General features: G+C 39.6%; 1 protein-coding gene across 2 annotated transcripts in view; it reads right to left on the bottom strand.

Annotated features, from left to right (window-relative positions):
* Window positions 1–13,303, bottom strand: part of LOC134342316 (regulating synaptic membrane exocytosis protein 1-like) — a 622,982-nt gene that overhangs the window by 113,209 nt on the left and 496,470 nt on the right. For both annotated transcript variants that reach the window (XM_063040293.1, XM_063040291.1), the window contains one exon: window positions 588–829. In XM_063040293.1, the coding sequence (XP_062896363.1) occupies window positions 588–829 (242 nt within the window). The remainder of the gene's footprint in view (window positions 1–587; window positions 830–13,303) is intronic.

Consider the following 13,303-nt stretch of genomic DNA (forward strand, 5'->3'; position numbering starts at 1 on the left):
CCATCATAACAACCAAAGAAAACAAAATAATATCCAAGTTCAGCTCCACACACTCTGTGCACTGTGTTTCTGTGCCAGCTCAGTCTGCAGAGTTCATCTGATAATATACTTATTTTGCATCACATTTTTAAACACACCTTTTTACCTCCCATTTTCTGTCATTAAAATAAGTAATATTCCATCATGGCCAAAAGGCTGAACTGGATTGTAAGAAGCAATTGTTCATCTGTATGGGCTGCGGCTATGGTTCCTGTGCCAGCTGAAATTATTGATTAAACCCTGCGTAAAGTGACTTTTTCTTTATGCTGCTTCAGAGATAAGATCTGACTTGGTATTCACTTTGCTACCCTTGGAATGTTACATAGAGCAGTTAAGAGAATGTTGAACTTGAATATAATTCTGCTCTGTACATAAATCACATTAAAACTTCCCTTCTGTGTTACTTAACCAATAATTCATACAGTGACCTTACTTAACATTATGTGCAAGCTCTTAAAAAATATCATAAGTCACAGTTTGACTGTTCATACCCTTTGATGATGAGATGGGAAATGGTGATGCAAGGGTGCACATAAATGAACACTCACCAGTCTGGCTGAGCTGTGACGTACTCCTGCTCCTCCTCGACAAGCCGACAATGGCCACCATTTTTGCACCCAAACTCGATCTTCGTTTCTTGCCCCCTGTTCCTACTGTTCCCACAGCAGTATCCGACTGACTGCCGTCGTTATTGTCCAGACTATACATCTCCTCACTTACACTTGTGCTCTTCAAAATATTTCTCCCTGATGTCCCCATTTGCCTGCTTTGCATTTTAGAGGTAAATGCACTTTTTTTCCACAACCAATTTCACCATGGGAGAACATGAAAAGGGAAGAAAACAGAGTGAAAAGTAAATTTGCACAGTCTTAGATCATTATTTTAATGATAATGAAGAAAAAGCTTTCACATTTCAATTGTTCTATCCAACTGCAGTATCTCCTATTAGAATGATTTAGTAAGATTTAACAGAAATGCTTTGTTTTCAAGCCAAACTGGTAATAAAATTGGAATGTACATTAAACAGTGGTTTTTAAAAGGAGCAGGAACTTCCCTGTATGGTTCGAAGTCACAAAGACGGCAAGTTCTAGCCCAAATCAAAATGAATTAGTTGGTCAGTAGCATTGTCAGGATATTGAAAGTGCAAAATGAGTCATAATTTCTGTTCCGTTCCACGATAAATTAAGTCCAATGGAGAATGAGTTGATGGGTGAGATTGGGGGTTGTGATATTCCTTTTGTTGAACAAAATCCCAAGAGCTAGCCAAGACCTGAAATTATCAACAGTATGTTGGAACTGAACAGGATCTTGGTCATGAAGAAATATGGCAATTGGAGGTTCCCAGTGATAATTAGCTTTGATTAGTTTGTATTAATGTCTCTATGTGATTTTTTTGCTTATTTGGAGACCAATAAGAGAGATTATTCCATGTACATTGAACCCCGTATTCAAGCATTAAGGAAAAATGGAACAGAAAAGTTATTTGACAGAGCACTGAGTTTAACACATCTGACAGAATGAAAACTGACAAAATGCCAACTGTGCTTCATTACTTATACAGTATAATTCAGACATTGCAAAAATTTAAGAAATTAACTTATTTCAACTAGGACAAAGGTGCTCAATTGGAGGTGGGTTAAGTGATCTACTTTTATAAATTGACAAAATAAGAAAATCATATGACATGTATTCATAAAAGCCAGCACAGTACAAACAAATGGGAAACACAGTTGATGTAACTGCTATTCCTTCTTAGACGTTTAACATACTCTTTGGTCATCATTACTAACTGGAAGTTTATTCCCTGATCTAAATGCAAACAAGTGTCCTTCTGCACCTTTCAGATAATGAGAGCCGATGATAGATTTACAAAGGATAAAATTGTCCTTCTAATTGTCCTTGTACATCTGTGAAAGAGCTATCCTACTAGTTGCTATCTGAGCTCTCTCCTCTACAGAAGCTTTTTTGAAAGAATTATTCCTCATGCTGTATTATTCTTTTTGTGTGTTTTTCATGAATAAGCCTTTTAGTTACCAAATCTTCTAACACTGTTGATTTTTCCCAACATCTGCATCGTTGTCATTTAACTTTCGCCACTCTGAGAACAATGCCAGTTTTTCCAGCCTCCCCACAAATTATGTAGAGTTAAATTGTTCAACCTGTAACCAGTTTTGTAAATAGGTTATTAAATCATAGCAACTGCTAAACTTTAAGTTAATTCACTAGATCAGCAAACTTAGCTGATCCAAACACGTGACAACAATTTGACCAATACCAAGAACTCCAGCAGTGCAAACGAATATAATTGTCTGAAAATTAGATTGTGCAGCATCTACGTTTTTTGTTATATAATCATATTTTAAAGAAAAATATCACTTGAATATGAAAATTGTGGAGCTATTGCAAGTTCAATGAAGTCTTTGAATTTCCTTTGTGGCTACACACCCAATGTAATAACGCACAGAGGAGATTGGACATGCAGGTATGTGAAACAGATATCTGGGACTTCCACTGGTTTACAAGATAACAGGGTATTCATTCATAGAAACATAGAAAACATACAGCACAATACAGGCCCCTTGGCCCACAAAGCTGTGTCGAAAATGTCCCTACCTTAGAACTACCTCGGCTTTACCCACAGCCCTCTATTTTTCTAAGCTCCATGTAGCCATCCAGGAGTCTCTTTAAAGACCATATCATTTCCGCCTCCACTACCGCCGTAGGCAGCCCGTTCCACGCACTCACCACTCTCTGCGTAAAAAACTTACCCCTGACATCTTCACAACATTCAGAGGGATCCTTCACAACATTTACCAGAACTGCTTCACTTACCCAGAATGGACTTATCTGAGTGAGACCAATGCACATTGGTCAGGGTCCCATTAGTCCTCCAAGCTCACCATTCCACTCCCCAACTCTTCTGTGCCTGATCTCCACTTTGACCACCAATCTACAGTCTGGCAATACAACCTGACCACATTTACTGTCTTACTACTGCCTCACAACATCCAGTTGCCAAGCTCCCAAACACCCCACATCCCCACCATCTTAGCAGCTGACATTGATTAAGACTCGCCTGATTCCCAGAAAACCCTGCACAGTGCGCACACTGATCCTGGCCTGATCCTCGCTCCCCTCTATCTTCAAAGCTCTCTCCACCAAGTATAAGCCCACCCATTACCTGTATCATATCTTCTCAATCGTGTTGTAATGACATGGTCCCCAGAGAAAGACCTTTCACCCACCATGTAATACTGATTCATAGAAGTTTCAGGCTACGCATCATGTCTGTTGCTAACAAGTATTCTGGAGAGAAATGTGGATGTAGGTGGAGTTTGCCACCTCTGTCCACACTTTCCACAAGACTCAGGGTCAGCAAGGGGAGGTGGTGGGTGTGTTAGGAGAATTAGACATGAAGGCAAGATTATTGACTTTGCTATCACTGAAACATTTCCTTCAAAATAATTGCTTCAAAACCACTCTCATGTTTAAACATCATCAAATTTATGCTTTGCCTGCTCTGATGTACAGAGAACAATATCTCTGGTCCTTCCTCATAACACTGAGGAACTAATGAAGGAAGGGGTATTTTTTATCTCAAGCAAACCAACCAAGCCGAACTATGATAGGTAATACAGACTGCTTGAAGATTGTGTTCAAACACAATATGGTCTTGACATCTAACTGATGATTGCTGGAGCCCTGTGCATCACTTATTCCCTGGTCCAATGGGAAGTTTATGAACTGGCCAATCCCTGCTGCCAAGGAGAAATAGAGGAAGCAACACTCCTCTCTGTGTAAAGAGCATTAGCGATGTCCCTAATAGAGCAGTGTTTTGCAAAATGAAATAAAGTGCAGCTGTTGATGAAAAATACAAAACTCCAGCTCTTGGAAGTCTGAAATAAAAACAAAAAAAATATTCTTATGAAAGAAGTTTGACCAGTTTCTCTTTCTCTCGGCGAAGAAGGCTCTAGGCATTCTGGCCTTCCTTGGTCGAGGCATATGGTATAGGAATTCCTACATTATGTTGCATTGGTGAGGCCACACCTGGAATATTGTGTACCATTTTGGTTACCCTGTTATAGGAAAGACAACATTAAGCTGGAAAGCATGCAAAGAAGATTCATGAGAGTGTTGCCAGTACTGAGGTCTGAGTTATAGGGAGAGGCTGGGCATGCTAGGATGTTTTCTTTAGGGTGTAGGATGAATTGGGATGAAGGGCCTGCTTCCACACTGTATAACTGTATGACTCTAAACACACCCTGATTTGCTAAATGTTTACAGCATTTTCTCTTTCCTCTCAAATTTCAGATATCACTGTTTGGAATGATCTTCAGGTTAAGAAAAGCATAATGGTGGCCTTGGTGTCTTCATACTAAGCGATCAAGTTGTGCGTTGTACTATATGGGAAATACATGTCACCACCACCTAAGTAAACATCCTTTTGACATTGTTCCTTGAGGAGTTTGTGGTAAGAAATAAAGCTTCAGCTCCCTGTCCTTCTCCACCCCATGCATTCCCAAGATGCCCATCTAGGCTAGTCCGATTTATCTAAGTTTTCCCATCTCCCTCTAAACCATTCCTATTCATGCTACTGTCCAACTTCATTGAAATGTTATAACTGTATCTGTCTCCATCACCTCCACTGGCAAGTGTCCAGACGTCCCTCCCTTCCCCCTGGATAAGACTCGCTTTTTTGTGTGTTGTCCTCACTGGAATGGAAGTTATTTCTATTTAGACCATAAGACAAAGGAGCAGAAGTAGGCCATTCGGCCCATCGAGTCTGCTTCGCCATTTTATCATGAGCTGATCCATTTTCTCCTATTTAGTCCCACTCCCCTGCCTTCTCACCATAACCTTTGATGCCCTGGCTACTCAGATACCTATCAATCTCTGCCTTAAATACACCCAATGACTTAGTCTCCACTGCTGCCCGTGGCAACAAATTCCATAGATTCATAACCCTCTGACTAAAAAAATTTCTTCGCATTTCTGTTCTGAAAGGGCGCCCTTCAATCCTTAAGTCATGCCCTCTCGTACTAGACTCCCCCATCATGGGAAACAACTTTGCCACATCCACTCTGTCCATGCCTTTTAACATTCAAAATGTTTCTATGAGGTCTCCCTTCATTCTTCTAAACTCCAAGGAATACAGTCCAAGAGTGGACAAACGTTCCTCATATGTTAACCCTCTCATTCCCGGAATCATTCTAGTGAATCTAGATGAAAGTCATAGAATTATACAATACAGCATCTTGTCCTTTCAGTCTAACTTGTCCATGCTGACCAGGACGCCTAAGTATGCTAATCCCATTTACCTGCATTAGGCCTGTGACCCTCTCCAAACCCCTATCCAGATGCCTTTAAATGTCTACTGGCAGCTCATTTCAAATAACAGACTTTCCTCGCGAAAACCTATCCCTCAAGATCTTCTTGAAATTTTACTTCCACCTTGATCTTGAGTTCTAGAATCCTCTGCCCTGATAAAAAGGACTCCAACTATCTATCCACCTGAATTTTATAAACCTTTAAAAAGGCTCCCTACTAATGTTCCCAGTCTATTCAATCTCTCCTTACAATTGCAGACCTCTATTCCAGGCAACATGCTGGCAAATCTCTTCTGCACTCTCCCTATTGCTACTACATCCTTCCTGTAGTTCGATGAACAGAACTGAACACAACTTTCCAAATATAATCTAACCAATGGTTTGTGTAGCTATGAAGTGATGTCTCAACTCTTACACTCAATGCCTTGGCCTATGAAGGAAAGTATACCAAATACCTTCTTCATTACCCTATCCATCTGTGCTGCTATTTTTCATAAGATATGGATTATATCAATGGTCCTGAGGCCCCTGCCATTTGCTCCATGTATACTGAATTCGATGATGATTTGGTTTTTACAAGGAAGCCTCTATCACAATGTACTTTCTCAGGGTGTTAACTCTGTATGAGATGATGCTGGATTTGTGCTGCAATCTGAGCATCTAATTTTTAATCAGCTTGGACTCATGTTGGCCTTTATCCAGTTGCAGGACAACATAGTTCTGACATGCAACAGTTAGAAGACATCTCCAAATGACCTGCACAGTGTTACAGCATGCTCAGTATTCTAAATATAAAGTGTGTGAATACTTGATGAGACAAACTTGATATGAGTTATTAAGCCACTTTATTTCCCATCGGATAAACATTCATATCAGTTATGAACATATTCACACATTTCAATCTAAAGAATTAAAGTGGTAACACCAAGATGTTAATTGTGCTGTGCTGAACTACCTCTGCAGAACATCTTGCTTAACTTTAATGCTATCTTATTATCTTTTTTTCCTATATCCTAATCCTCACAGATCTTTTCTCTGCTGTTTAGCACTCTAGGATCTTCTCGATATCTTGAGTTGGAATTGGAAATAGTCTATTATTGTCACATGTACCAAGATACAGTGAAAAGTTTGATAGCATACTGTTCCTACAGATCAAGTCATTTACGCACAACATTGAGGAATTTTCCATGTTTTTAGTCAGCCTTTCGGTCTGTGCTGGCTAACAGAACAATCCAATTCCCTCACCAATTTTCCCTATAATCTATACTCCACAGATTCATATCAAGCTCCCCCCACCCAGATTCTACTAACATTCACACACCAAGGCAATTTGAAGTAGACAGTTAACCTATCAACCTACAAGTCTTTGGGATGTGAAAGGAAACCCAAGCACCCGCAGGACACCCATATATTGAGAGGGAGAACGTGTAGACTCCACACACATTTGAGGTCAGTATCAAATTTACAGTGGGTGGCTGTAATTGTGAAGCAGCAGCTCTCCAGCTGTGCCACTGATTAAAGGGTTTCCCAATAAGTCTGAAGCACCTTTTCTAAACATCTGCCCAAGGACATAATTGACAAATAGTTGTAACTTAAGCGTAAAATGCCAAACTTCAATTTTGCTTGAAATAAAATATACTAATTAATGTAAATTATATTTTCTTTCTTTTCATAGAAAAAAATATTGAATGTAGGGGTTTACTTAGTTTAGATTGGGTGTTATTTGACCAGCCTTTACTACAAGGCACATCAACCTTATAGATGCCATTCGGGCTGTGAAACAAAAATGATATTTGGCATGGCAGATTCTTGCTGGCTGAAAATAACTTTTTGAAACAAGTTACTTGGCAAAGCACTGATTAAGAGATTGATTAAGAGAAGAAATTGTGGAGCCCCTTACAGAAATATTTACTTCATAATTAGACAAAGGTCCCCAAAGAATGGAAAGTGGCTAATGTTGTTCCATTGTTTAGCCAGGACAAACCAGGGAGCTGCAGGCTATTCAGCTGATATCAGTGGTGGGGAAGTTCCTGAAGGGAATTCTGAGAAACAGGATCTACCAGTATTTGGACAGGTAGAGCTTAATTAGGACTCAGCATGCCTTTGCACGTGGAAAGTTGTGCTTGATGAACATTAGTGTTTTGAAGAGGTAACCCTAAAGGTAGATGAGGATAGGACAGTGGATGTTGGCAATTTGGACTTTAGTAAAGCCTTTGACAAGATTCAACTTGAAAGGCTGGTCTCGAAGAGTCTCCAAATCATGGAAGCCAGGTGGAGCTAGTTAGGTGGATTCATAATTGGTTTGGAGGTAGGAAACAGAGGGTGATAAATGTAGGTTGTTTGTCAGATTGATGACTTGTGACTAGTGGTGTGGCACAGGGATCAGAGTTAGATTCTTGTCATTTATTATTAACATAACAAATTTGGATGGAAATCCACAAAAAGCTTGATCAGTAAATTTGAGGATGACATGAAATTAGGAGGTGTTGTTAATAGCGAAGAAGAATGTCGTAGATCACAGGGGGATTTTAATCAAATAGGGAAGTGTGCCGAGGAATGGGAATTGGGTTTCAATACAAACAAGTGCGAGGTGATGCATTTTAGAAAGTGAAACTAGCAAGGGTCTTATACTGTGAATGGCAGGATACGAAGGAGTGTAATGGTACAGAAGGACCTAGAAGTACAAGACTGTTGAAAGCTACATCACAGGTAAACAGGGTGGTGAAGAAGGTGTTTAGCATGCTGGTCTTCATCAATCAGCGCATTGAGTATAGGAGTTGGGACATAGGTTGTATTCGTACAAGTTGTTGGCTGAGGCCACACTTGTCAAGTACCATGTACAGTTTTGGTCGCCATGGACATGGTTAAACAGGAAGGAGTACCGAAAAGATTTACAAGAATCTTGCCAGGATTTGAGGGCCTGGGTGAAAGGGGAGAGGTTGGCCAGGCCAAGTCTTTATTCCTTGAAATGCAGGAGAATGAGGGGTGACCTTATAGAAGTGTTTAAAATTATGAAAGGCATAGAAAAGGTGGATGGTAATAGTCCCTTTCCCTGAGTAGGGGAGTGCAGTACTAGGAGGCATAGGTTTAGGAAGAGAGGGTGAAGATTTAAAAGGGGCCTAAGGTGCCAGAGGATGGTGAGTATATGGAAAGAGCTGCTAGAGGAAGTGGTTGAGCCAGGTACAATAGTGTCATTTAAGAAGCACTTGGATAGGTACATGGAAGGGTGGAGCTTATGGGGATACGGAATGAGTACAGGAAACTGGGACTAGCTGAGCGGGCACTGTAGTTGGTATAGACGTGTTGGGCTAAGGACCTGCATCTATGCTGTATCACTCTACGACTCTATAACATGTACATTTAAAGGTTTGGATACAATCACTTTAGGTACAGCTTGAAAGCTGCACAATTACTGGTATGGGACAGGAAAATATCAGCTAGGGATTTAAGGAGTGGTGATTTAGGTGTGGAGAGACAGCAGAAATCTGCTCTGCATCTAATTTGCTAAACTTGGTTGTACGTTTCTTCGTTTTATCATCTGTAAAGTCATATGAAATCCCTAAACAATATATCCTTTTAAAGTTGCACTAACTTGGCACACAACAGAACTTCAGGCTTAAAAAGCATTTTTTCTATAACGTTCAATTTTTAACTTGAAAATATAGATATATTGGAATTAGAAAATGTTTAAAAACTTTTAAGTCTTTTTATGTTGTCTTCTGATTAATTTTTTTTTATCCTTCTTTACTGAAAGTGCATCACTGCATGTACTTGTGATGCTGACAGTTTCTATGCTTCCGACTCTGTCTGACAGTGTACCAGGAACCAATTCTTCTAAGTCAAAGATGGAGAAGTCATTGGCCTTCTTCTCAATGGACTGAGGCAGTGGTCTTGGTTCTGCAACAATGGTCTGTTGCTTAGGCAGTGTTTTGGATTTCACAGGCTTAGCTTTAGGCCTCTGTTCCTCCTCATTCTCCCCATTCATACAGCTGACACACAGAAGCTCTCGAATGCATGATGAACTATAACACAAACAAGGAGAAGGGGCAGAAATAAAAGAAAATCAAAATGATACTGAAGAAAAAAAATAAATGCAACTAAACATAACAAGATTAATGAAGGGGAAGAAATATATTATACAAATGGTTAATAAAATAAATGAAAAACATGCTACTCTACATATAAGATAATTACAACAAAATCAAAACCTGGATCACTGACGACTGAACATCATTTTGTAAGGCCCAAAAGCCTTTATTTGATATGTCACCCAAAGTAATCAGATACCATGAACAAAATGATGTTTATATTAGCATATTACACAACTTCCAAAAGGAATGGATGGGGTTAATACAAAAATGTTTTATTTTTCAGTGTAGCATGCACGGGATGTTAGCAGTCATGCTGATGTGTGCAATAAGCTGCATCTGAATTGCAAGTACTTAACATTTTATCAGCTGAGACAGGAGACCATTCTCACCTCATGCCATGTGGGAGACCTGTGATCTACAACTTAAGGGTTGTTAATGCTCATGTCAATTGTTTCATTTCTCATCATAAACACATAATTATGTGGGCTATCAGGGACATCAGGACCCCATACTTTCTATTATACACACTCCATATATGTTTAAATCCCATTAACAGACATGCCCCTATCTCATTATATATAGTGGATTCTGGTTAATTGGAACAGATTGGGACCAGAACTTTTTGGCCCAATTAAGCAACTCCTCCAATTATCTGATGTTTCATGAAAATAGTTAAAAAGGTATTAAAAAAGCCAAACTGCCATTTAAATGAGTAACATGTATGCACTTAAATGAAATATAGAACAAATTAGAACACTACCAATATTACTACAGTACTATAAAACTATATTAGTTTGTAATAACTATTCATGGAGGAATTCAACAAAGTGTACCCTGGCATAATACTTGATTGGTAAACTATCCATTCTTAGCCCCTTAAAGCATTGAGATTTAACACTTCTTAACATCAACAATTGCTTTTCACCAGTCCTTGACACATTTGAACAACACAACAAATTGCTTTTTTTCGATCTGGTGGTGTTGCATGTTTGCAGCAAAAGGAAGCATCCGGTGTGGCATAAGCAAGGCCTGTTTACTCAACATTGTATATATCAACTGCACAAAATTTTTGAAGCGAGTTGGAGAGTTTAGCAGATTTCCATGTTTCTGCACTTAACAGCATCAGCACTAACTTTCTTGCCATGTGTTTTCTTGAATTTAATGAGGTGCCTGTATTTCCTTCGAGACAACCAACCATCTGTTGCTTTAAAGTATTTATGACACAGCTTCTTAGCTAGCTCCTCTTACTTTTTTTTTAAACATTGGTCCACTGACACACAACCTCGTCCAGTTATAATGGAAAACCTTTGACTGAGAGCCACTTCAACATCTGGATCCTTACATTCATGCTTTGGGATATTCCCTGTTATCCCTCATGTAATGCCCATTCTTTTTGCAGTTTATCTTGCAACTTATAAGCATGAAAATGTAGATTTTGGCATTCCAGTTATCTCTGCAGCTGGCGATGAGTTTGGTCCAGTAGGGTGATTTTTTGGGCTAGTGTCCAATCTTTTTGTGGCAAAGGTCTCAAAAAAATTTTTAGAGTCAAAATAAATAAATAAAATGATCAAAAATCACTGCATTTTGAATTGATGTCCATCTGCCCAAATGGATAAAATAACAGAAGCACACTGAATTGATGCAAGTGTTTGCTCTAAACGCAGTATCGTGGCTAACAGCCACACAAGTGCACATTGCTGACAGTCTCCTGTCCTGATTAAGCAGCATAGTGTCCCAAATAAACAAAGGGAATCCTGGCTATTTTCTCAGTTTGTTTTTTTTCCTTGAAGAGGTGTCCCAAATAAGCAGCTGCCCCATTAACTGGAATCCACTGTTTATGCTTAATTCTCATTAATAGACATTCCTCGATCTCACTGCATATACATGCTTAATACATTAATAGATATTCCTCTACTTCATAAATCTTATGCTCAATCCTTATTTCATTACATATCAACACAATTTTTCTTTATTTTTCTTAAAATCCATTATTTCCTGATTGGTAGGAAATCACCATGACCCTACTATAAGGCACCTTTGTGGCACAGTAATCAGCTGATCCCCACTAATTGCTCAAGCTTGACATGTAGCTGTCTTGACACACAATCTCTTCTTAATTGTCTCAGGCTTCCTCTTCTACTAGCTCCCTTGATCAATATACTCTTGTCCTTTCATTTTCTATTTTTAAAGTAGTTACCAGATAACACATTTCTGGCTTTAATATAAGGGCTTCTATTCAATTGTGGGGATGGGTGGGTCCTGGGTTGGATGTCCCGCACGCTTAAGGAAGGTGTCTCCTTTCCAGGTATAGTGATCACTGCAGGACCACTGTTTGGCTAGCCATGCAGGAGGTCACTTACATATGGTGTCCCTGTTCTTACTGGGTTTGTTACGTCATGGCCTGACCGAGCGTCCAGTGGTATAACTGGGCGGGCAGGCTGGGCTCATCAGCCTTGGTTGGCAGCCAACTGAGGAGGACAACTCTGATTCCAAATCTGGGTAGATGGGACTCATTAGCCTTGCCAGACAGTCTGTCTAGGAGAAGATAAACTCTGAAACTCATCCTATAGCCCTGCGGTCACCGCAGTCATCACAGCTCGGCCTAAAGAGTGGAATCAGTCTGCGTACACCGATCCTCACTATAAACCTATGCAGCGCAGGCAGGAAGGAAAGTCCTACAGCAACAGTGTTCCCTCCTGATCTTTGCAAGCAAAGAACCAGCCATCATCCAATTGTGCCCTAATAACCACAATAAATTTTAGTGTGCATATATAATCAAGTGATGCTACTATACCATTCTCTTGTTGAAAAGTTTGCATGATTGATTGTTGATTTAATTTATTTGAAATGATGATCAACATAGAACTGCACTCCACTTAATAAGTGTGAACTTTTGCATTGACGAAGCAGAAGTGACACTGTAAACATAGTGAGAGATGACTCAAAGTAAGTTTAGCAAGGTCTTATCAGTGGCAAAAGGTGGTGACAAAACACCATGTCATTTGCCAGGTGTATGCTGATGATACTTAATTAACCACTGTCTCTCCTGCGCCACACTTCTATTACTGAGCAGAAAATCATTACAATTGGAAGGACTGAAGCCATGATCCTTGAACCCACCACACTTTTTTGCTTGACTGTAGAGACATCCCCTCAACAGAATATTGGGAATAGTTCTGGCAGCTTTGCCCATTAGCCCACTGAGGCTGGTCCAATGCCCAATGGGATCACAGCTGATCTTCTACCTCATCTATTCTTCAGATCGGTCCTAACATTTGATTCCTCCGGTGTGCAGTCATTTATCAGTCTCATCCTTAAATATCTTCTATAACTAATTATCCACATCCCTCTGTGGCAGAGAGATCCAAATGCTTACACTCTCATGTATTCAGGTTTTTATTATTTCTGTTCTAAATGGCTGAACTGTTCCTGAGAAAATTACCATAGACTTGGACCTTCCCACTGGATGAAATAGCCTCTCAGATTCTCCAACATTTAAATAAAATTACCTCCTATTCTGTTTCAATGAGGCGATATCTCATTCTTTTGAGCTTTTAAGATTATTCAATTCATCCATGCCTTAAGAGTGCCTGATATAAATCAGGAATTAATTGAGTCAGACCACACAATACCACTTCCAGGGTCTAATTCGCACATAATGAGACAAAAACTCAGCTGAACTAAATCTCACCAAAGTGTGTATAACGATAGCAGAACTGTTGTACGCGAACACTTGGCTATAATGAGTAATGCACTATTTACTTTTTTGAAGGAAGGTCACCGAGACTCTGAGAACCAGGGAGAGATAGTGAATTGGATTCATAATTGGCTCACTGGTAGGAAGCT

The sequence above is a fragment of the Mobula hypostoma genome, chromosome 2 (assembly GCF_963921235.1).
Source record: "Mobula hypostoma chromosome 2, sMobHyp1.1, whole genome shotgun sequence".
NCBI classification, from domain to species: Eukaryota; Metazoa; Chordata; class Chondrichthyes; order Myliobatiformes; family Myliobatidae; genus Mobula; species Mobula hypostoma.